The 23992-nt window shown below is 41.2% G+C and overlaps 1 protein-coding gene across 1 annotated transcript in view; it reads right to left on the bottom strand.

Annotated features, from left to right (window-relative positions):
- Positions 1-23992, bottom strand: part of NALCN (sodium leak channel, non-selective) — a 300199-nt gene that overhangs the window by 72475 nt on the left and 203732 nt on the right. The window contains exons 16-17 of the mRNA XM_044381929.3: positions 9479-9615; positions 7189-7330 (exon numbers count right to left, since the gene is read on the bottom strand). Coding sequence (XP_044237864.1) covers positions 7189-7330; positions 9479-9615 — 279 coding nt within the window. The remainder of the gene's footprint in view (positions 1-7188; positions 7331-9478; positions 9616-23992) is intronic.

The raw sequence follows: 23992 nt of genomic DNA, 5'->3' as shown, positions 1-23992 counted from the left end.
AAATCCATAATATGTACGTACACACACAAAGCGTGAGCACACACATGCACACACATGCACGTGCACAGACGTGCGCACACACACACACGTGCACACACACGCAGTCTTCCTTTGGACTCCAGGGTACCCTGTACATGTTGATCATTGCTCTGTGTGTGAAACATCTTTTTATCTTGCTGTGAATTTCACTAGATCATAGGCTCCATACGATAAGGATGGTACATTCCTTGTCCACTACATTGTCCTCCACTGTCCGCACTGCCTGTACTTTGTTCTGGAAATACTTTTAAAGAATGAATACATTACTTAACATTAAAGATGACTCTTCTCTCTTCTACATTTTTTTTCTTATGAAGTGAATCCTCGAAATGACAAATGTGAATTAGGTAAAAATTACAAAGGACTATTCATTTTGAAAGGCATCAACTCACTCGATATATAGGAAAATCTTGTGAAACTAGAAACTAAATGATTGGAAACTTAACTGGCTTGACTTTTTTGTGCTTGAATTGCATGGCAACGCTTTAGTCACTAAGGCTTGTGGCATTGGAGCTTTGGCCAAATCTCCAACAACTTACACATCAGCTAGCCTGGTGTAATGATGCCGAGGATGCGAAAGTTGGGGGAGAAGCGGTATCTTCACAGACAGATATGATTCCTGTCTATAACAGATGCTGTCATACACACCTAGCATACAACTTCATGATTATAGATCATATAAACAGAAAGACAAAGACTGAAAACCTGCAGAGATTAAAAAAAAAAAAGATGAGTGGATTTATGATTCTGGGAGAAAATGCCAGATGCTTTTAACCATACAGCTGTTTGTAAATTTAAAATCCAAGGCACTCAGATAACACAAGGGAGCAATGCCTGCTCTCCAATTATGATTCAATTGTATCTGGACTTCAGATCCAAATAACAAGAACATCAGCCCTAGCAAAACTGTAACACCTTGAGACTGGCAATACACTTAATGGAAAGTAAAATTTAGGAGAACAACTGGACTCCAAAGAGAAGAATGGTGAAAGAGTAAAACAAAATGTAAATTTCACAGATAGGATTAGCTGCGAGCTCAGCGCTCTGATACCTGTTTTGAAGAAAGCACCGAAGGCTTGTGGTTAAAAGCCTTCCCTATTACCTATAGAAGATGCTTGATCCCACGATGCTTTCACTTTTGACCTTCAGTGGCTGGACACCCAATAAATGCAAGCAAATTACTGATAATCCCAAACCCAAAGTGATTACACAACAAACTATGCAAATAAAATGCAAAAATAAATAACTGATAGGGAATTCCTCCTCTCACGTTAGTTGAAAGCAGCAGAACGTGTTTATGACACAGACCCCTGGACACTGTTTGCATATAAAGGGCCTCAAGAAATAAATGTCAAATGAAAAATGTGCACTCGAACTCAGCTGTATTTTGATCTGAGCTCAGAAACATCCTGTGAAGATTAATAAAAATGTAAGAAAAAGTTTTCATTTATCTTTTGTATCTTTTTGTTTCCTCTCCTTGTGGGGAGCGAATCAATCATCCACTGATGCATTTTTAAGCTAAGGAGAGAAGTACGTAGGGTTATCACGTGTGGGCTGATGAACGCGGCTTCTCCCCTCCCCCGGAACACACTGTTTGTAACTCTGTGATCCCCCCGCCCCAGGCGGCATGTCATCTCCCACTCTTCTCCTAGAGATACGTCCTGAATGGCACTGCAGAGATGCTAAGCTATTATTTTACAAAATTCTTTCAGAAGAGCAAAAGCCCTAAAGATGAAAATAGGCTGTTCTCCCCCCCCCCCCTTTTTTTTGGTGAGTAAACGTTTAGCCTGGAAATTATAGATCAGTAACTTGCTATGTACGGAGTTACTGGAACATCTCATCAAACACTCTATAATCACATAGAAAAATACAAAATGCTGTCTGGCAATCAACAAGGCTTTGTAAAGAGTAAATCTTTCCAGAGCAATTTAATTTACTTCGTGAGAGTCTAAGACACTATTATATAGGGGATGGGGGTAGTCACTGAAATATCATAAAAAAATCAAACTAAAAGGAAGTCAACAGATTCATGAACAACAAGGAAAATAGATCGGCAATAGCCCTCCGCCTGCACTGCTCAAGCTTCCTGCTCCTCTAAGGGGGGTGGGGGGGGTCCTAGCTCAGGTTCCTGTAACACTTTTTGCTTCCGTGCATTTACACATGTTTCTTCCCATTAGATTAAAAGCTTCTAAAGGGCACCACTCACATCTCACTCAGTGCTGAGGTCCCATGGGCCCGAAGAGTGCTGGCTGCATAACAGGTGTTCCCTAAACATTTGCCGAATGACTGAGCGAGCATGAAGACTTATGGAAACGAAAAGGGTAAAGAAAACATAGTAATTACTTGTATCACTTTCCTCATTTTGTACATGTGTTAGCTGGTAATGGTGAAGGCTTACTATGGAAATTGCTATAAGCTTAGCAGAAAGGAGGAAGGTAAGAAAGAGGACAGACATCGCCCCATTATCAGGAAACTACGCTCTGTTCTTTATCACGTGACTTCCGAAACTATACTAGGAAGTGCACGGGCACAAGGTGGGGTCTGGGACAGACCTCATCCGTCTGTCTGTCTCAGGCTGATGTGACCATGTGGTTCCCTCATGTTCTCCAGACACCGTGAGGTTCTGACCCCCAACATGGCACAGCAGCCAAGACATCAGGGCAGAAAGATAGGGGAGTTCAGCTAAAGGGCCGTGAGAGTCCCCATATCCGACTGTGGACTGTGGGGAGATGATTCGCTGAGATGATTCACTGGTTACGACTGAATGGGCTGTTTTCATTACTAGGGTTACTGGAAAAGCAAGTTCACATCTCAGTTTACTACCAAGCACTCTATTTAAGAAACCCAGGGTTTAATTTCAATAATATGGACAAAAAATGAATAGAAAATCATTGCCTTCCGCTTGGAAACTAGAAAAACTCTTCTCAAGAGATGCAGGTTATCCTTTAAGCAGGAAGACAGGGAACCCCTGGCTGATGCCCCAGGTGGAGGAAGCCGGAGGAGAAAGGAATGGGGGAATTAGCCTTGGGAATGCCCGTTTCCATGGAGTCAGGAAGGGCAGCCATTCACCCTAAGGAAGAGGTGAGAAATCACTGTTTCCTGTCCTTTTCCTTTAGGATCTGCAACAATAACTTAAGATTTTATGTTTTTGTTTGTTCGTTTTTTATGCAGAGAAGGACAGGTATTTTAAACGACGTGATAAAGGTAATCAGAGCTCCTTTTAAGAACACAGTTGCTGCAAAGCAAGGTTGCCATGGAGTTACTTAGGCTTGTTCAAAGCCAGGGTAATGACTGGTAAATCCTGCCTGGCAGGTGTTTTCAGGTTTCCTGCATTGCTTACTCAAAAACATCCCACCTTGTGTTGTCAGTTTTCGTATTTGTTTTGTTGTTGTTGTTTTTGTTTTTTGTTTTTGTTTTTTTATCCCTTTACGTATGATCTTCCGGTTCCTGGGCACTCAGGGTTTTCCTTGGCAAGAGGAAAGTGATTCCCACCAGTGTAGTGGGAGTTAGAAGTTTCTCCTTAGAGGCAATTATTAAGGGACAAGTTTTATTTTAGTGTTCCTTTTTGTCATGTCATGGGAATCACTGATAAGACAGCCGCTCGTTTACTTTTTATTTCTTCCTCCTCTTTGAGGAAAAACAGCCTCAATTTGTGCTGTACGGTGCTGCGGGAGTTTCTCCACATCGAGTGAGAAACCTTGCCATCCACGTGACACTGCCTGGCATTTCCAAAGGCAGCTGGGGCTGTCACAGAAATTTCCAAGTGCTCGCTGAAAAATATTTATCAGAGGAGCTAAGAGGGTTATGCTCTCTGTGCAGCATTTTTGTCGTGTGTTTATGTAATTTTTCATGGCTTTAGGGTTTCTTAATAAAAATAAAAAGGGCTTGGCTTATTTAAAAATACAAAATACCAGACTGCTCCCTCTTCAATTTCTGCTCCCCTATGTATCCTCAATGCTGAAATGAATTAAGTGGGTTCTCTCTTTTGGGTGTTCCTGGCTGATGGCCCTCACCAAAAGACAACAAGTTCCAAGTGTTTATGAAGAATGCCAGGAACTGATGGCAGCTGAGGCTGGAAACACTGGGAACTTGAAAGGAGTGAAGGTGACTTTCTCGGAGGCCTAAATAAAGCCAAGGCTTTAAGAAGGAATGGTAGCGTGTAACAAATCTTGCTGTGGCCACGCCAGGGTAGCGGCTCCTGAGATGAAGAGAAAAATATGTTCTCTCCATCCCACCTTCCCAACTAGAGTTTGGACCCAGAGAACGAAGCTTACAAGGAGATACAACTATAGGTTACCTATACGGGGGCCAACTAGGCTTGCATGGGATGAAGGATAACCTAACCATCACTGCTAATTTTCCTCACGTAAGATCACATATGGTGTGTTGGAATCAATGCACAGTTTGGGGACTCCCTGCAGTCTTCAGAAAATTCTAGTCTCTTTTAGGATGCTGAGTAACTTGGATACCACCGAGAAGCGGTGTCTTTGCTAGTTTGTTAATATTTTAGGAGATTATAAGAAAGGCTCAATTGTAAGATTACAGAATAAAACTGTAATTATCTTCCCTTCTGTTAGTTAAAAAGAACTGTCAAATGAGAAGGTAGGAAGAAGCCACAATGATATAAGGACATTAAGGAAATCAGAAATGGCATGTGAAGTTCTCTGACTGGGACCCAACACAGGGATCGCTGGGGGAGGAAGGATGGTGGGCACCCAGAGGGGTGCACAGAATGTGCCCAATTCTTCTCAGACCACACCTGCCAAGAACCTCTTCATTGTCTTCCTCACCAACTTCAAAATGCTGTGTTCACAAAGTGTGGGAAATACCATGTTTGCTTTCAAACAGAAAATAAATTTTCATGGGCTACTTTCAATTTTGTATTTCCAGTGGGATAATGTTCTTAGTGATTTACAAGAGCATGTGGTAGATTTATGCCCACTCTGGGCTTAACTGCTACCAGCTCTTGGCACTCTTCCTGGAGACAGCTAGTCAGAACCACAGCCCAGGCCGGGGGTTCATTCCACACCTCTGGCTTAAAGTCTGCTTCTGAAATAAAATTTAAAAATAAACAATCTGTGTTCTAGTATGTAAAATGCAATTTCAGGCTGACTGGCTGAAACCAGGGCTTTATCTTCCCACTTGATTATCCACAGACACATGCACTTTCATGTCCAAGCCCTGTGCACAGTATCGAATGAAATACAACTGTGGACAAGAAACGTGACAAATTTAATAATATTTTAAAAAAACAGTCAAAGTCTTGGGGGTTAAGGATATTGCGTGCATGTGCAAATCACATTTTGTGATTTTCCACTCAAAATTTAAAAGCAAAGGAAGCTCTCAGTTGAGATCAATTTCATGGCTTGGAAGATTAAGTAGAACAAATATTTCAAAGCACAGAAGAAAAACAGAGACGGTAATCATAAGGAAAAAGGTAAGAGGAAAAAAGGAGCAGATGGAAAAGTAATCATTGAACAAATAATAAATGAAAAATTCCCTGACAATAGCTCAGTCTGCAAACTGAAAAGACTCCCCAGTTAGGGCAGTTCTGATGAGAAAAGACATACAAAGTAAATCCTGGTAAGGTTTCTGAACTCTCAGGATACATAGAAAGTCTTAAAAGCTTCCTCAAGCCAGAAAACCTACCAACCAACCAATCACCAAAGAAAAACCTAATTATATTCAAATGAAAGAAAAATGACATTGGCATCAGACTTGTCCTCTGCAAAGTTGGAGAAGAGAGAGAAATAACATCTGTAGGTGACTGAAGAAAATAAATAAATGGAAATCCTTGAACAAGAAAAGACACACTATAAGGATATCATCATCATCATAGCTGAGAACAAAGTCATGGAATTGTGCAGCAGAGGACCAGATGCTGGGGAGAGGAAAAAGGGAGATGTGGGAAGGGGGTGGAAGAAAAGAAGCAAAGGAGAAAGGCATAGGTACAGTGAAAGCCTAATCCTTGTGGGGTGGAGGGAACAGAGAATCTTGAAGGATGAAGGAGCTGGCATTTTATTTTTACGTGATAATACAGAAATATGTATTTGATCATAAGTAGCAGAAAAAGGGCAACCACAATTCAAAGGAATAAAAAAATAAACTAGGACTTCTGAAGTAAAACACTTGCAAGTGAATTAGATGCTGTGAGCTCTAATGTTCAAGATCTTTTACCAATTCTGTTATTGATCTTTTATTTTCTTTCTTTTCTTTTTTTTTAGAGAGGGAGAGAGAGAGTGAGCAGGAAGGAGGGGCAAAGAGCGGGAGAGAGAGAATCTTAAGCAGGTTCCACACCTGGTGCGGAGCCTGATGTGGGGCTCCATCTCACAACCCTGAGATCATGACCTGTGCTGAAACCAAGAGTCGGACGCTTCACCCACTGAGTCACCCGGGCGCCCCAATCTTTCATTTTCTAATGGTGGAATCTGAGGGAAAAAATTCCCTATCTATGATAAATAGATAAATCACAACATGAACAAGACAACATACATGGTGATAATTCCTGCCACATACTAATAAGCACATGGTAGTTATTTTGACTGCTTTTTGAGAAACTTGCTCTGGTTTTTCTCCCTGGCGTAATAACTGGAATAAACATGGTCTCTTGCAACAGGCAGCATACAGGCTACTGTTAAACCTGGGCTGGCCATTAGCAATCAGAGTCCTTCTGCATGGGAGGAAATGCAGGGTTGGGGAGGCTCTCTGCCTCTCAAAGTCACAGGGCTGCTATCTGGCATGGCACAAAAGCTGACGTGGACAAATGCAAAATTTAAATTCATAATTTACAAATGTTGCGTTTAATGATTTCTTCTACAAACAAAATTATTTTCTTCATTATTCTCCTGAGACATTAGATTTCAGGACCCCACATAACCCCCCCCAGTTTTGTAGTTCTTTTCTCTAACATATATGCGTAAGAAAACTTTGGTAATTTGAAGCAGTGAGTCTTACTTTTTCTTAATTTAAACTTTGTTAGTTAACATTTAGTGCAATCTTGGTTTCTGGAGTAGAATTCAGTGACTCATCACTTACAACACCCAGTGCTCATCACAACAAATGCCTTCTTACCCATCCCCCATCTGACCCATCCCCCACCCACTTCCCTCCACCAACCCTCAGTTTGTTCCCTGTAGTTAAGATTCTTACTTTTTGGTCAATGTATTTGTTGTCTTCAATTGCAGATCGTTTGGAGTGATCACACGATGAGGAAGACGTGGACGGAAGGCTTCGTAAGAGGCAGCAGGTGTCCTGTTGCTGGCGATCAATGAACTGCTTCATGAAACTTTCCCTTTGCAAATAAAGTACACACACATGTCAGGCATTGTTAATGAAATGGAGCAAGTGATGGCATTTTATAATGATGCACTTGCCTGAGCTCAGATAAAGGTGACAAAAGTGCATAGAAAATAAGACACATCGTGCTAAGAGTGGTATTTAGATTTCAATAGCAAAGTAATTAATTTAATGAAAGCTTCCTGAATTTTGTTTTCTTTAAAAAAAAAAAAACGTGATGTCCCTGAAATAACTTTTAAGCAATAATATTCATTGATGGTATTTTGTTGAATCCCATCGTGGTAATACTTTTTTTTATCCCAAAACTTGGAAGAATTAGTTCATCTCTCTGACTTCTACCCATCATAAGAATCCCCAAGAGATAATTTTACATTGAAAGACTCAAAATAACTCCAAGAAACTTGCTTCATCTGATCTCCAAAGCATGGTGAGAATTCAAATAACATCTTTTCAAATAACCACTAATCTTGAATCTAATTTGTGGCTCTTTTATACTTCCTATTTTCAAGTTAAAATTTTTTAAAAATCAGAAATGCAAATATATTTCCATTTGAATTTTAAATATTATGGCACCATAACCAGTCTCATATTTTTATAACCCCCTCACAGAATTATTTTTAGAACTAGTTACATAAAAATGTCATATTTGGGGGCACCTAGGTGGCTCAGTTGGTTAAGCGGCTGACTCTTGATTTTGGCTCAGGTCACGATCTCAGGGTCGTGGGATTGAGCCCTGATATCGGGTACCACACTCAGCTCGGAGTCTGCTTAAGATTCTCTCTCTCCCTCTCCCTCCAGCCCTCCCCACACTTGCATGCATATGCTCTCTCTCTCTAATGAATAAATAAATAAAACCATTGAAAAAATGTCATATTTCCATTATGCTAAGTGAAATAAGCCACCCACAAAAAGATAAATGCTATATGATTCCACTTACATGAGGTACCTAGAATAGTCAAATTCACAGAGACAGAAAGTAGAATGGTGGTTACCAGGGGTCAGCAGTGTAGGGAACGGGGAGTTATTCTTTAGTGTGTATAGATTTTTGGTCTTGCAATAGAAAGAAAAGGGTCTGGATGTTGGCTGCATAAGAACATGAATGTACTTACCACTACTAAGCTGTATACTTAAAAATGGTGAAGATGGTAAATGTAATGCTATGTGGATTTTAGCACAAGTTAAAAAAAAATTAAATAGACATACAATGCTGAAAAAAAAATAAAACATCATATTTCAACTATTTTGGTTCTATTTGTAATTTTTGAGCTACAACTGAAATAATATCTTTTAATTATTAAAAATAAGTGTTTTAAAAGAATCTTTTATGCAAATGCTTCACTGAAGGGCAAAGTGGTAGAAAATCAATTAGTATTAAGTGGGAAATGCCATGTTTTTTCTTTTAAAAATGGAAGACAAGGAGCCATTAGAGCTTGAGGTGAGAGTGTTGGGCAAGCCATTTCACTAGGGTTTTCCTTCTAAGGTTGTATCCATGCTAAGTTAAGAAGAGGTTAAGGATGAGAAGGAACGAGGTACCATTCTCTCCCGTAATAGTTATGTTGTTTATGATGCATAAAGAAACAATGACAACAGACTTAACATGCTTTTAAGCAAGTCTTTACAATGCAATACTTGTTCTTTGTCTAAGATGCATTAAAGAATTTGTAAACTCGAAAAAAAAAGTGGAAGGCAAATTATATTATAATCAGACATAACATTCTAGATGAACGCTGTTATGGTAACAGAGAAACCTGGCTGGTGGCATTTCCATATTTACTTGAGAATTGAAGGCCACAAGAGTCAAGTTTATCCTTACGTGGCTAAAGTCAGAGACTGGGGTCTACTTAAGCACCTGTGCCGATTACCCAGGGAGTGGAATCCCTGAGGGGCATCTCAAGGAGAAGCAGGGGGAAGCAGCCTTCTTGTCTTGGCTAATGCTGCTGTCAAAAGACCGTTCTGCATATATTGCTTAAAGGGGTCGATGGTTTTTAAAACAGTGCTAGAGAAAGTAGAAATAGAAATAACTGAAACACAGAAAAAAAAATACCCTCTTTCAAACATGAATTTGAAGGAAGGGCTGACTCAGATTTAAGATAAATCCTTGACCGTGCAGGTGGCATATACAACGAAATAAAAGCGTCAATACCTGATTTTAGGAACTGTAAAATCTGAAGGAAGCTTTGAGATTTTCACCATTTGCGGTCTGTTTGGAAATTTCTCAAAGATTCGAAGGCGCAAAGGGAGCTTTTCTTTGGTGTCCGCATTCGCTTCACTTTGCTTTAACTAAAGAAAAAACAGAAAGAAGGAAAGGGGGAACTTACAGTACTCTCGAGTCATAGACTGCTAGCTTTTCTGGCATCAGGGAAACAACGAGTTGGCGCCTGACGGACGGTAGATGGCAGCAGAGCCCCGTCCAATGCCCTTTCTCACCTGCCATCTACCGGCTCTGTGTGTGCTCAAATTTGAACCACCGCGAAAACCAAACCAAAACTGAACCAAGAAAAAAACTAAAACATAAAAAATAATTAGAAGAAAAAATTTAGGTTCTTTTATGCCTAAATATAAACCCCCTTTCACAACAAACATTATTTTGTTTTGTCTCCTTATCTCTAGCATATACAATGACATAACAATAAAATTTGTTTTATACGTCTATGTCCTAGAATAGGAAACCAAAAGAACAAAAATAAATGAAACTCCTGAGTTTCCTAAGTGGTAATATTTGTAGAGAGCGAAGATGTCAAGAAAACGGGTCATTTCTTCCAGCGGATTCAAAAAGAAAAGCTCAAAATGGAAACAACACATTTGGTACCTACAGGGAGGCTTCTTTATTTCACTGTAAAGATGCTTGGGAATTACTATCTTATACGCCATAAAATATCTTTGCAAGAAATGACAAGCAAACGGTATTTGTCATCTATCATCTATCTATCTACAAGATGGTTTTTATATTTTTCATATATTTTTTATATTTCTACAAGTTAGCGTTCAGGGAGCCTGAGACTTGACATCACAAACTGGAGGCACTGATGAGCTAAGGAACCATCGTTAAGGCTGGATTTGGCCAGCGGAGCCCCAGCCTGAAAAAGGTACTAGGCTGCTTCTACCCCTTCTCACTCCACCTTCTTCCCCCTCCGAGGCTGACTTCTCTTGCCGACCTTCCTTATTCCCTTTACTACTCCCTCCTCTCAGAGCTCCCTGTAGATGAGGCTAACCTCTCCTGTCCACCCATCTCCTGGTCCGCCCTCCAGCCTGCATCTCGGAACACTGATCCCATTCAAAGGGTCCATCCCATTCAGGCAGCCTCCCTGGCGGGGTTAGGGAAGTATGTTTCAAAAACTGTCAGCTCCTTATCCCTTGCTGAGTGTGCTTTTACTTTATAATTATCGCCTGTCTCCGTTTGTGGAAAGATGAGCAGGGGAGGCTGAGAACATTTTTATAACTTTTGTAATGGGAAGAAAGGTGGCAACTCTTCCCTCCTCCCCAAGTGGGGGTATCCAAGCTGGCCAGAGAGAACATGAACGTTGTGTTTGGGGGAACATCCAATTTCAATACAATACAAGGCTCAGTTGTCCAACTGGTTGTGAGCTCATTGCGAGATTATGTCTTCTTTCTAGTTCAGAAAACGTGCTTCATTTCTCATCAACTTCAGAAACTGTTCTTACATTTTTGTTTTATGTAATATAAGTATTTTACCAGAGCCTATGTATGTCTTATTTGATTTGGGCGCTTGTCTGTGGATTTCAGACCTAGGTGGTGACCTCATTTAGAGAAGGGGAGACTGTTATTCATTGCCTTCCTCTCTCCCCCGATGGAACACAACACAGCATGCTCCCAATCATCCGATGGCTATTAGCTCCCACAGGTGCGGAACATACATTGCTGGCATTTCCATGAGATACAGGAAATTAAAAAAAATGGCTCCAGGGGTGCCTGGGTGGCTCGGTTAAGTGTCCGACTCTTGATTTTGGCTCAGGTCCTGATCTCAGGGTTGTGAGACCAAGCCCCGCACTGGGCTCTGTGCTTGGCAGGGAGTCAGCTTGGGATTCTCTCTCTCCTCTTCTTCTGCCCCTCTCCAGCGTGCATGCTCTCTCTCTTTCTCTCTCTCAAATAAATACATCTTTAAAAAAAAGAAAAAAGAAAAATGGCTCCATATACAAACAAAGAAATTCATGAGGAAGAGCCTCGTTTTCCAAAAATTTATTGGCACAACTGGTAGAAAGATATTTGTCAGTGGTAAAGAGAGCACACAGAAAAGGAAAAAGCAGTTAATGTTAAGTCGGACCAGAGAGAAAGGCAATTACATAAGGCCAAATACAGACTGAGAAGGTAGAGCGGAAACGAGGTATTTAATTCATGCCTTTGCTGACTCATTTATCTCTATATCGGTGCAGTCACTTGTAAATCAAATCCCAGAGGCCAGGTTCCCCGCGAAGTTCTGGGGATATAAAAATAACTAAGATACAGTATTTGCTCTCATGGAGCCCATGTTGTAACGGATAGATGGGTCTACAAACAGATAATGACAAATATAATAGCTCTTCTGGCTGAGTCCAAACAAAGTGCTGGGAGCTCAAGGTGAGGAGCAAAGGGAGAGAGGAAAAAAAAAAAAAAAGATGGTGTTTAATTTCCAGAGGCTTCTCCCAGTATGCTGGAGGCTGGAAGCCCTAGATCAAGGTTTCAGCAGCGCTGTGCTCTCTCGAAGGCTCTAGGAAAGAGTCCTTCCTTGACTCAGCTTCTTGGCAATCCTGGTGTTCCGTGAGCCATAGTGGCATCACTCCATTATCTGCCTCTGAAATCCCAAGGCCTTCTTCCCCGTGTGCTTCTGGGTCTATCTGAGTCTCCTTTTCTTTTCTCTGACAAAATACCAATCATTTAATTTAGGGCCCACCCTAAAGCAGTATGATCTTAACTGATCATGTCTGCAAAAAATCAAATTTCCAAATAAGGTCCCATTCTGAGGTTCCAGGTAGACATGAATTTTGGTGGCACCCTATTAAATCCACTACATGTAATAGTTGAAATTCCAGCGTGTGGTGACTTGGACACTGTTTCTCTTTACCCAGAGACTGTCAGCGCTAGGAGGACAAGCATCTTAGGAGGACAAAGACCCTTGTGGGGGGTGGATGTGTTTCATTATTCATATTCAGGGCTGGCTACAATATGTGACACAAAGTAAGCTAAGCAAACATATGTTGAATGAATAATTACACAATCATTTGCAGAACTAAACTCTCTAGCAGATTACTCGCAAATAAAAGAAAGGATTTGGGGTTTATGTGGAAGGGTAGAGAGATAAGCAGAAAGTATGCATTTGCTGATTGAATACATTTGTTGGTGTTGAGTAAAAGTGTCCCTGGATTCACAGGAGAAAATAAAATTAGACTCTGTGGCATTTAACCTGAACTTAGATCTACCACTGGTGAACTGATAAATGTTTAGAATAAGTTTAGACATAAGATTTTGGAGTATTTAATCAAATATCCTAGAATATGATGGCTAACATATGTAGGTTACCAGTATTAAAATACAGTCCCCTTGCCTCTATGTTGTTGTTTTTTAAGATTTTACTTATTCATTTGACAGAGAGAGAGAGACAGCCAGCGAGAGAGGGGACACAGGCAGTGGGAGAGGAAGAAGCAGGCTCCCAGAGGAGAAGCCTGATGTAGGGCTCGATCCCAGGACTCCAGGATCATGCCCTGAGCTGAAGGCAGACGCTTAAGGACTGAGCCACCCAGGCGCCCCAGCCTCTATGTTTTTAAAATGGAACTCACCTCATTCTACTTGGTGTTAGAGTTGTTTATACCTTCCCAAACTTGCAAACTACTCAGGGGCAAGATTCTGTTTTTAATTTCTTTCTTCCTTCCTTTCTTTCTTTCTTTCTTTCTTTCTTTCTTTCTTTCTTTCTTTCTTCTTTCTTTTTTTTAAAGATTTTATTTATTGATTTAACAGAGAGAGAGAGAGAGAGGACGGCAAGCAGGGGGAGAGGCAGAGGGAGAAGCAGGCTCCCTGTTGAGCAAGAGCCCGATGAGTGGCTCGATCCCAGGACCCAGAGATCATGACCTGAGCTGAAGGCAGACGCTTAACCGACTGAGCCACCCCAGCACCCCTGTTTTTAATTTACTTCTATAGTACCTCCTAGAGAGTCGAAATATACTAACTGTGAATAAATGCATTAGAATTCATCATGAATTGATCGTGGAACTGTAAGACAACAAAGAGCAAAGGAGAAGCTCTTTTTGATGACGCACAAGGTTCTTCAGGATCCTGCAAATCCTCTCCAGCGTCAGGCTCCACAGACGTGCAAATGGGCCCGTTCAACCAGACAAGGATAGGCGATGGCAGATACACCCGGTCTCGCTGCAGAGGCACTGGCTAGAATCTTCTACCAGCGGGGGGGGGGGGGGGGGGGGGAATCTTCGTGAACAGCAGCTGCCAAGTGCTCTTTCTGCCATTCACAGTTAAGCAGCATCAACTAGACATGAACAGACACACAGCCAGTAGCCCAGCAAGTCCTCCCCGAGGCGCACCGCTCCCAGAAACATGCCCACACGCACACCACAGGCTCGCCAGCCCACGGCTGTGCCAAACCGTACGTTCCTCCAATGCCCACTGTGGCATATTTACGGATTTGAGTCAATAAACTACATCCAAGCACAAGGATTTGGGTGAATTTTAGAAACTAATGTTGAATGAACGAATCCTGACAATGCAAACAGGACATCCTGAATGATTCCATTTATAGAAAGCTGAAACCACTGCCCCCTCCTGCTTAGTGTCTGGAGAGCGGTTATCCCGGGGGTGGGGTGAAGCATTGTGACTACGAGGGCATGCGGGGTGGGGCTTCTAAGGGACAGCTGATCTTGATCTGGAGGCTGCGTGTGTTCAGTTGTTAAAAGTTCAGCAAAATGCCTTTTTCTATATAGATAATAGAACCCAGTAACAAGTTAAAAAGAAAAAAGATGATGGAGTGGAGTAAAATCACCTAATTCTAACTTCACTGCTATGAATCACCATAACCTGGGCCATTTCTCCTTCTCCAGTCCATGATCTTGGCCAAGGTACAAAACGAGAAAAAAAGACCAAAAAGCAAGATGGGACTGGCGTGTGTGCGGAGGGTGCGGGGCAGGACGAAGATAAGGCAGCCAGGGTAAAGAAAAATACTGCTTGGTTCTTGGAAACCACTGTCAAGTTTCTTAATACGCGATAAACCGTAGTCTATCTTTTATCCAAATTCTTCCCCTTTCTTGCATTTAAGCACAGATTTCTCCAAGATTAAATGTACTTTGACGCAAATGAGTGAGTAATATGGCTTACGTTGAATATACAGGATAATAATTTAGGATCAGTATACCATACCACAAAAGAAGACCTTCTAATGGATAGTAATTGCAATTGTAAATGTTCACTTAAAAATCATTTCAAAGATCATAACCCTTGAACGGAAGGAACCTAGCGTAGCAAACCCAAGATTTTAGTCTTTATGTCGAAAACGCGAATGTAAAGACCAGCACAAAGGAAAGAGTTTATAATGGCTTCAACGGAGCACGAAGTCTGGCTGCAACGAATAGATCAGATGATAGATTTGTAACAGACTCACATGGTTAAAAAAAAACAAACCCACATTTGCAAAAAAGAAATCAGAATCAAAGAGAAAAATTCAAACCTTGAGCTTTAAAATATAGAAATCATCTAAGCTCAGTGCTGTTCTACGGCTCAGCATCTGTCTTGTGGAGATATCATTACACGTTGGGCGGCTGAAAGCCTTTTGCTTTCCTTGTGCTTCTCAAGAGAGTTGGGTGTAATTGCTCTGCATGACACATACCCTGTTCTGCCTCATCGCTTCCATCTTCCATATTCCAGCCTGTGCTTTCTTCTGTTAAAATATTCAAACATTATTCAGTTTTCAGTTCCTTTCTAAACGCTGCAACAAATAACTGAATTGAAGGATTATGTTAAATAAAAATTTTTGTAATTTCTGGTGTGCTTTTCGCAAAGAAAACAATTTAAAAGGCATTCAGACTTGGGAAAGAGTTCTCGTTTAAAAATCTAGCTCATGCTAGTTCGAAAAATGTGCGCAGACCTGTAGGTTAACGTAACTGAAGAGTATTTTTTGGCAGTTCTGTCTGTGAAAAATGGTCGCATTATGGGCCATCTGGGAAAGAAGTGCCTCTTTGTCACCTGAATAAATTAAGGCTGAATTCTCCTTGCTTCTTTATACAATGGCTTTGGCCAGTTTTGCTCGATCTATACATGACACAGTAATTCAGAACTGAGACTCTTCCTTTGAGCATAAACTTTTATTTCTCCAGCAAGTTTCTCTTGCTATGTCGCATGTGTGATTTTACAACCCCAACCGCACGGCGTCTGGGTTAAAACAGATGGGATATCGGGAGTAATGAGCAAACACGTTGGTCTTTGTTAATATCCCCGTGTCCCTGTGTTCCTATTAAGCCTCAATCTGAAATATAAAGAATATTCCTCACGAGACTGTTGAGTCCAATGAAGAGTTTCTTAGTAGGGAGGACATTTTCTTTTTTTGCCCTGGGCAAAAGGCTGAATATAAGACAGCACTACTATACACTTTAGAAAAATCTTTCCCTTAAAAAGTGTTTGAAGTTATTAATTCCCGCCCCCCACCCCGCCTTTTACAAAAAGTCTGGACTACATCCAGTACTTCCAAAGTCAAATTGGGGTTTTATTGATACACACTGGAAGGCTCTATTTCTTGGCTTGTGGGCCATAGAAGATACATTTTAATATGACAGCTGGCACCCCAAAATGTTCCAAGTAGCTTTATAACATCACTTGATTAATGGCATGTGGTGTTTCTTTTCCTACATCTCTCAACAGACTCGGAGGTGTTACTTATTCACCCTTACAGTGTGCCCCTGAAGAAAACGGGGGAAAGGAGGAGGAGGAGCTGGTGCCCTGGGGAATTAGGTGGCTGTTCTGTACTTCCAGATTAGGGAGACCAGCAGAGCACTTATGAAGGGCTCTTACTTTTATAGAGTCTTCTGACATCCCTAAGATGTACACAGCACCGAACCTAAGATCTTACAGCCTTGAAATGTCCTTCAGGTTACTTTGTGAAGCAATGTGAATACCAGTTGCAACAAGCCTAGCCTAGCAGAAAATGCTAACAAGTTAGTAAGAGGGAAAAAAACCACAACTATTCAAAAGGAGAATACCAAATTATGTTGAATGGATAACTTTTCCTTATATGATTGATCCTTGAAATCCTATTAACGGACTTAATGATTTCTTAGAGACAGTAGTAAGGAACAGAGTTTGCTTTTGTATGTTTTCTAGGTCCCAAACACCTCTATTTTACATTATATTTCTCTTCGGTTATTCAACCGAGACACAGTTGTTTCCATTAGGAAACTTACTGAGTCATAGAAACATGTTCATTATGATAAAAAATGCATTTTTTGCCTCCACTTCAGATGAAATTATATTAGAATTCCATGTAAACTAGGTAGTTGGTTCTTGTTATTAGACGAATATTCAGTAAATAATAGGAAAAAACCCACACCAAAGGGAATTCAGTATACACACACACACACACACACACACACACACATACGTATGTATGTGTGTGTGTGTATATATATATATATATGTATGTGTATATGTGTGTACGAGTATGTGTGTGTGTGTGTGTGTGTATTTATGCTCACATAATTTTCCTCCCTGTTTTGATTTAGAAAACACAAGAGAGGGGCGCCTGGGTGGCACAGCGGTTAAGCGTCTGCCTTCGGCTCAGGGCATGATCCCGGCGTTATGGGATCGAGCCCCACATCAGGCTCCTCCGCTATGAGCCTGCTTCTTCCTCTCCCACTCCCCCTGCTTGTGTTCCCTCTCTCGCTGGCTGTCTCCATCTCTGTGTCAAATAAATAAATAAATAAATCTTAAAAAAAAAAATAAAACACAAGAGAAAACACAGTCTACATAAAAATAGTAAAAAAAAGTAAGAAGATGCGGGTTTAAATTTTTGTTCAGTTTTATAATCCCTTAACCACTTTGGATTTCAACGTTCTCAAGTGAAAAGTGAGGATCTTCCTTCTTTTATATAAATGCCAGATATATAAGTGAGATAGCATATTGCCTGTAATTTGAATTACTCAAGGGAAATGTGCTATAAAAACCAAAGCTATCACGATGCCACAGGAAGTGCTCGCTCTGCGGGAAAATGCTCTCATCTCAGCGAGTGGGGATGAACGCAGAGGACGCCCACACGCTGTGCTGTCTGTCCATCCATCCCCTCTCCTCCATCCAGCGTCGGACGCCCTCAACGTTTCCCACTCTCCAGCTTCTGCCCCTTCGCCGTGTTGTTTATTTTCTCAAGACTCTTGATTTACATAGAGGGTGGCGAACATTTCTCCTGATCTAGTGTTCTTCCCTATCCCCTTCCCTTTTCAAACTCCTTCTCAGAAGAGTTGCCTGCGCCCGCTCTCTTCTGTGCTAACTGCCCACTCACCTTCCATCCTCTCTGGTTCAGGTCTCTCCCCAGCACCTCGGGGGCTGCTCTCATCAGTCACCCACATTTCCCACGCTGCTTTACCCAGCGGCCACTCGGGCATCCTGTTTTTTGTTTTTTTATCTCATGCCACTCCTTAAACGCCCCTACCTGGGCTTCCATCTTAGTCCTGCCCCTTGAATCCCAGTTGTCTTTTCAGAACACTTGAAAAACAAACACCATCATGTTCCTGATCCTTAAAGTAACTCAAGGATGGTCAATTGTGTGTAGAAACAGTTTGAATCTTCTTAGCACAGTATAACCGTCACCCCCCCCCCCCACCGCAACGTGCCATCCTTGCTCTGAATACTCCAACAATATTGGCTTGCAGGTCCCCCCACAATCTTACTTCAGGTCACGCATGTGTGTCTCCTAACATCCCGCCTTGCCCCCCCGCCCCACCCCCCCGCTTGCAACACACACTCCTTCTACAGTTGGTTAACGCCCTCAAAAACCCATCTCCTCCAAGAAGAGTTCTCAGAATAGTAAAAACTGGTAGATGAAGTAGTAAACCTGAGTGCTAGACGCTATGCTGACCACTTTGCATCGCTAACATTACTCAATCCCCAGTTTAGCCCTTGGGTGTAGCTCCATGCTCTAGCATGTTACAGACATGGAAACTGAGGTCACAGGAGCTTAAATCAGCTGCCCAAGGTCACACAGCTGCAAGTGGGAGCACTGGGGTGCGACTGCAATCTTTCTGATTCCAGAGCCTGAGCTTCTAAAAACTGTTTTATATGGCCTCATCAAAACAACATTTTCAAGCAATAGATGCATTTTGCCTTCTGCAATTTTGTACCTGCCATTTCTTGAATATGGAATATTTTCTCCCACTTTGCTAACAACACTCGATTCATCATTTTTAGACACATCTTCCTTCCCTGCCTCCAATCTGAGTTAGGCATGTCCTCCCTGACGTTCCTTGCATTTTCTTCAACTTTCGTGCTCAGAGCTTTACGCCGTAACTCCTAATTATGTGCATCTCTCCTCTATTAAGATGGCACATTTTAAATTAAGAGCAGGACTCTGTGCCCTGTGGCCTCACACCGTACATTTACACACACAGGACAAAGATAACACAATGGGAATGAGATGGAGAACAAAAAAAGCAGAATCAGTGGTGTCCCATAGACACGCCAAAGCAGCCCATTTGTGATATTTCTCCTCATTTTATTTTCCTTTTCTTAGGGTCTTTACAAGGTGGAAGAAGCCATAATAGCCATCACAAACCAGTCTCCCAATTTCAGAGGGGTTATTTCACTGATAAAGATGAAGAAAGAGAAATGACAAGTCTCATCAGATTTTCTATTAGAAACAAAATCATAGAAAGTGCCTGGCTCCTGATGAAATGCATGCTCTCAACTTTTTAAGATCAAAAAAGCATAATTAACTATAAATTCTACACGACATATTCACAGTATAAAGTTTCACAGTTATATGTGTCTTTGCACAAGGCCACACAGCAGCCATTTTATATTTACATGTTGTGTTATTGGAGTTTACCATAGAAAATTCTTATCTTATTTAAAAAGAAAACACAACACTTCATGTTGAAATCATTTTGAACTTACATAAGAGTTGAAAAGATAGTGCAGAGTTCCTGTATGCCCTTGACCCAGCTTTTTCTTATGTTCGCATCTTATGTAACCATAGAACATTTATCAAAACTAAGAAATTAACCTTGGTCAAATACTTTTAATGAAAGTGCAGAACTTATTTGGAATTCCCCAGTTTTTGTATCAGTGTCTTTTTGTTTTCAGATCCAGTGCAGGGTAACACATTATATTTCACTGTCATGTCTTTTGAGGCTCCTCTAAGCTGCGACAGTTTCTCTTATCTTCCCTGTTTGTAAATGACCTTGACAGTTTAAAGGAGTACTGGGCAGGTAACTTGTAGAGTGTCCTTTGGTTTGGGGTTGTCTAATGTTTTCTCATGATTTGACTGAGGTTATGGCTTTATGGAGATGATAAGCTTTTCTCATGATATCAGGGGGAGCATGACACCAGTAGCCTTAATATTGGTGATGGCAACTGTAACCAGGGGTAAATTGTGTCTACCGGGTTTCTCTACTCTAATGTTATAGTGTCTTTACACTACACTTTCCTTACACTACAAGGTAGAAATAAGTCACCAACACCTGGCCACAGTGAGAGACAGAAGATTTAAGGTTTATCTCCTAGGAGGGAGGAGTATCAAAGAATTTGTAGACCCATGTTAAAACCATCGGAATAATTAAAAAAAAAAGAAAGTTTTAAAAGGAGAAACCTGGAGGTCATGCAAATACCCTATTTCTTCTTAGAGTTTCACAGTAATTTCAACATCCACCAGTAGATCCTACCAGCCACAATTGTAACTATAATGTTCTAATGGTGATTTTCTATTTCCCTCATTTATTATTCTATTATTTCTATTTCTCTCTATTTACTTGGGATTATTCTGTGAGGAAGAGTTGGCACCTCTCCATTTTTAAATTCAATCATTTACTAATACATAAGTATGAGCTTTGGTTGTTTATTTCATTCTTTGATTAATAATCCAATATCATTGTTATTTATTTTATTGCTCTAATTGTTCCTGCTTTGGCCATTGGGGGCTCTTTCAGTTGGCTCCTCTACTTCAATATACTTTTTCTTTTTCTTTTCCTTTCTTTTTAAAAAGTTCTTCCTTACTGTCTGGGCTTCACAAAATACTTAAGTCATATCTTGTGTTTCCCCTGACTGAGCTGGAGAATCAGCCATTTCTCCACAAAGAGTCCTGATTTGCTTTCCTGGAGAATGGTATTTAGAAATGAAAATCTTGCCACTGAGTTTGCTTGTTGTACTGGTATGGCACTGCTTCTATGCTCACTTGGAGGAAAGAGCTAGGGAATGCATGGATGTATATAGAACTGTGTTAAACACCCATATCTATACTTACCACCTACATATGGGTGGATGGCTCTTATGTAACCTTAGATCACCTATATGCATCCATCCACATATCTATGAGTCTGTCTATATATCTATGTATCTATCCATCTTCTATCTTAAAATAAACTGAGTTCGTAAGACCCACCCAGCCATAGGGTTCATTCTGGTTCATTCATCTCCCCTTTGCTTATTTGTAACTTCGTTCTCTGACAGTGTGACACTATCTACAGTAAGTTTCCTAATTTGTTCCACCTTCGTGTACATATAACTAGTATCAGGAATGGTACCACACTTAAAACTGGAGGTACGGAAGAGACGTATCTTGTAGTCCCCACACTGGGGTCTTCAACCTCAGCTGTGTTCTGTCTCCTGAAGTAATTCCTTTTCAGGCAACAATCATGCATTTTCCAAGTACCATTCCTGAGTATGCTTATGGCAGATTGTAGAGTTGTTCAATTTTGCAGACTTTGATAAAAAGGCTTATTAGATGCACTATGAAAATTCACATTAATCAACATATTTTATGCAAAGCAAAATGGAAATAGGAATAACATCAAACCAAATAGCATGCATGTACATTTCTCATTTCCTAGAAATAATCTAAGTCATTCTTTTGTTAATATCAGAGTAAAAAATATTTGATTGTCATATGGCTGTGTGTGAGAACGCCAGACACGCCCCATCTCCTACTGTGCCTGCTACTGAGCAAGCACACTGAGTAGAATATAAGAAAAGGCCAAGAATGAACTCATTAACCCTCAAGAACAGGAAGCAGAATTACGAGTAAATCAAAGGAAGACCGGTTGCTATTCTTAAACAAATTCCATACATTTCGCTACCTTTTAGTAAAAATCAATCCAGTTCAATCCAGTCTCCTACCTGATTCAGAGCTTCCCCTCATCTCTACCCCACAGAGCTACAAGAGTGACTTCTGGTCTGAAACTTGGGAAGGAACATGGTCCCTTCTTTTACTGTTCCACATCTTCTGGGTCTAGCTCCTCCAGAGCAGAGGCCAGGGTGGAGAGTTAGGAGAAGGGACTGTCTTAGGAAACCAGTCACATTTCAGGGTGGCCCTCTTTGTCTGGATCTGAACTTGTTAAAAGCTGATGGCTTTCTGTAGGGATGACCAGCATTGTAAGCAGTCAGAGACATGAAATTCTGGCCTAGAAGGAATGAGGTTGACTAGCTGGACCAATCAGACCTTCTCTCGTTGGGAGCGTGAACTTGAGATAGAGTGTTGATTATTTGTAAAAAACCCAAAGTCAAAATTTACATGGAGAAACTCAGAGAGAGGTTACTTGTGTTGGGCTAACAGTAAGGCACCTGCAGTTATTAAACACTTTTCTTCAAGGCTGTAGTATCTCTTTTCTTCCCACTTTATACAATCTCACCCAGATTCACAACTTGCACTGTTATGTCCATACAGAGAATATCACTAGAACTGAAGAATCAGAGAGGATGAGGGTTTTTGTCTTGTTTCTTCACTGACTGACACATGGTAGGCATGGGCTATGTGAAGATTACATTGAACATCCATATTTGTATCTCTAGCCAGGCATCCAGCCCTCACTCCTGAACTCCAGATGTACACATGCAGCCATTAGGTGTCTCCACTCAGTCTCAAACTCATCACAACACGCCCAAGATGGAGTTGTTGATCTTTTCCCTTGAATAGGGTTCTGTGCTAATGTTTCTTGCTTCAGCGAATGTTACCATCATCCATCCAAGGAGATGAACCTGAAACCAAGAGTCACCATTGAGACTCTCACTTATGTCCTTAAACCCAAAGTATATGGACTGAGACTCAGAACAAAGAACAGATGGACCATGTTAAACTTAAGTCCAAAAGGAGTCAAGGCAGTGACAACATCTCCACCGTATTCACATTCGAGTTTAGGTACACACAGGGTAACACTCCTTATAGGCTTCACTCCTTATTGTCTTAACACGGCCACGAAAGAGTCCTTTTGCTATTCATAAAACTGAAAACCAATTATCTGTCATACTTCTTCCTTAGAACCGTAACAGTCCAGTTTCCCATACTGTGAAAGGATTTAAAGAAAAAATATTGCCGTTCATTAAGAAAAAATGTGTTCTCTTGATTACAGAAAGCAAACAGGATAAAGTCCCCACAGCTAAGCAGTAGGCATAGGGCTGGGCGTGCTGAGTTCAGGCAGAGCTGAAGGGGGAGCTTGTCCCCCAGTTTGGGCATGTCTTCCCCCACAAACCTTCCCATTTTTTAAAATTGAGGGGTTGTCTTGCAGAGTGCTATGGAAAAAAATGTAATGAAAGTAATTCTGAATTAACACAATTGTAGAATGATGTACTGACAGCTCACTGATGGAGACAAGTCATTTTATGTTTGTTCAAAGGCAAGAGAGACTTAAGGTAATTTATAAAAAGTCCCGAGTGCCAGTGGAATGGGGCAAAGGACAAGGTTTCTAAAGGTGATATGGTTTGAGTCAATCATTCATGGAATGAAAATTTGGAAGGGCTTAGAGAAACTCTTCTTCCAAGAAAGTCTCAAATTTATACAACTCACTTTTTATGGCCTTATTTGATGAAGGGTGATGGTAAAGATTCCAGCTGCTGAGAAAGCTGCCCTTGGTTGGTGCAGCTGGTCTGCATCCCGAGGTGCACCCATTACCCCCCATTACGCCATGCTCTTCGCTCCTGACTTCCCAGCTCCTAAAGGGAGCACTTCTTCTGGAGACCAGAGACCAAGGCTCTGGTGGCTGTGTTCGTTCCTGCGGGGTGTTGTAACAAAGTACCAACACTGAGTGCCTTAAAACAACAGAAATGTTTTGTCTCACAGTTCTGGAGCCTGGGAGTCCAAAATCAGGGTGTCTGTGGGCTTGGTGCCCTGTGGGGGTTCTAAGGGAGGGTCTGTTCCATGCCTCTCTCTTAGCTTCCGGTGATGGTCGGCAATCCTTGATGCTCCCTAGCTTGTAGACACCTCACGGTGTCTGCCTCTTCATCACATACTGTTCCTGTCTGTCCGTCTGTCTGTCTCTTCTTTAAATATAAGGACACCAGTCAGAGTGGATTAAGGTTCACCCCAAAGACCACATCTTAACTTGATTACATTTACCAATACCCCATTTCCAAATAAGGTCACCTTCACAAGGACTAGGGATTCGGGTTTCAGTATGTCTTTTTGAGGGATACAACTGAATGCACAACCGAAGGACATAAATTCTAAGAGGTACCTCCTCTGTTTGATGCCCCG

Source organism: Ursus arctos, unplaced genomic scaffold (assembly GCF_023065955.2).
Source record: "Ursus arctos isolate Adak ecotype North America unplaced genomic scaffold, UrsArc2.0 scaffold_10, whole genome shotgun sequence".
Classification (NCBI taxonomy): Eukaryota; Metazoa; Chordata; class Mammalia; order Carnivora; family Ursidae; genus Ursus; species Ursus arctos.
Note: the sequence above shows the minus strand (reverse complement) of the source record. Positions and strands in the feature narration are given on the sequence as shown.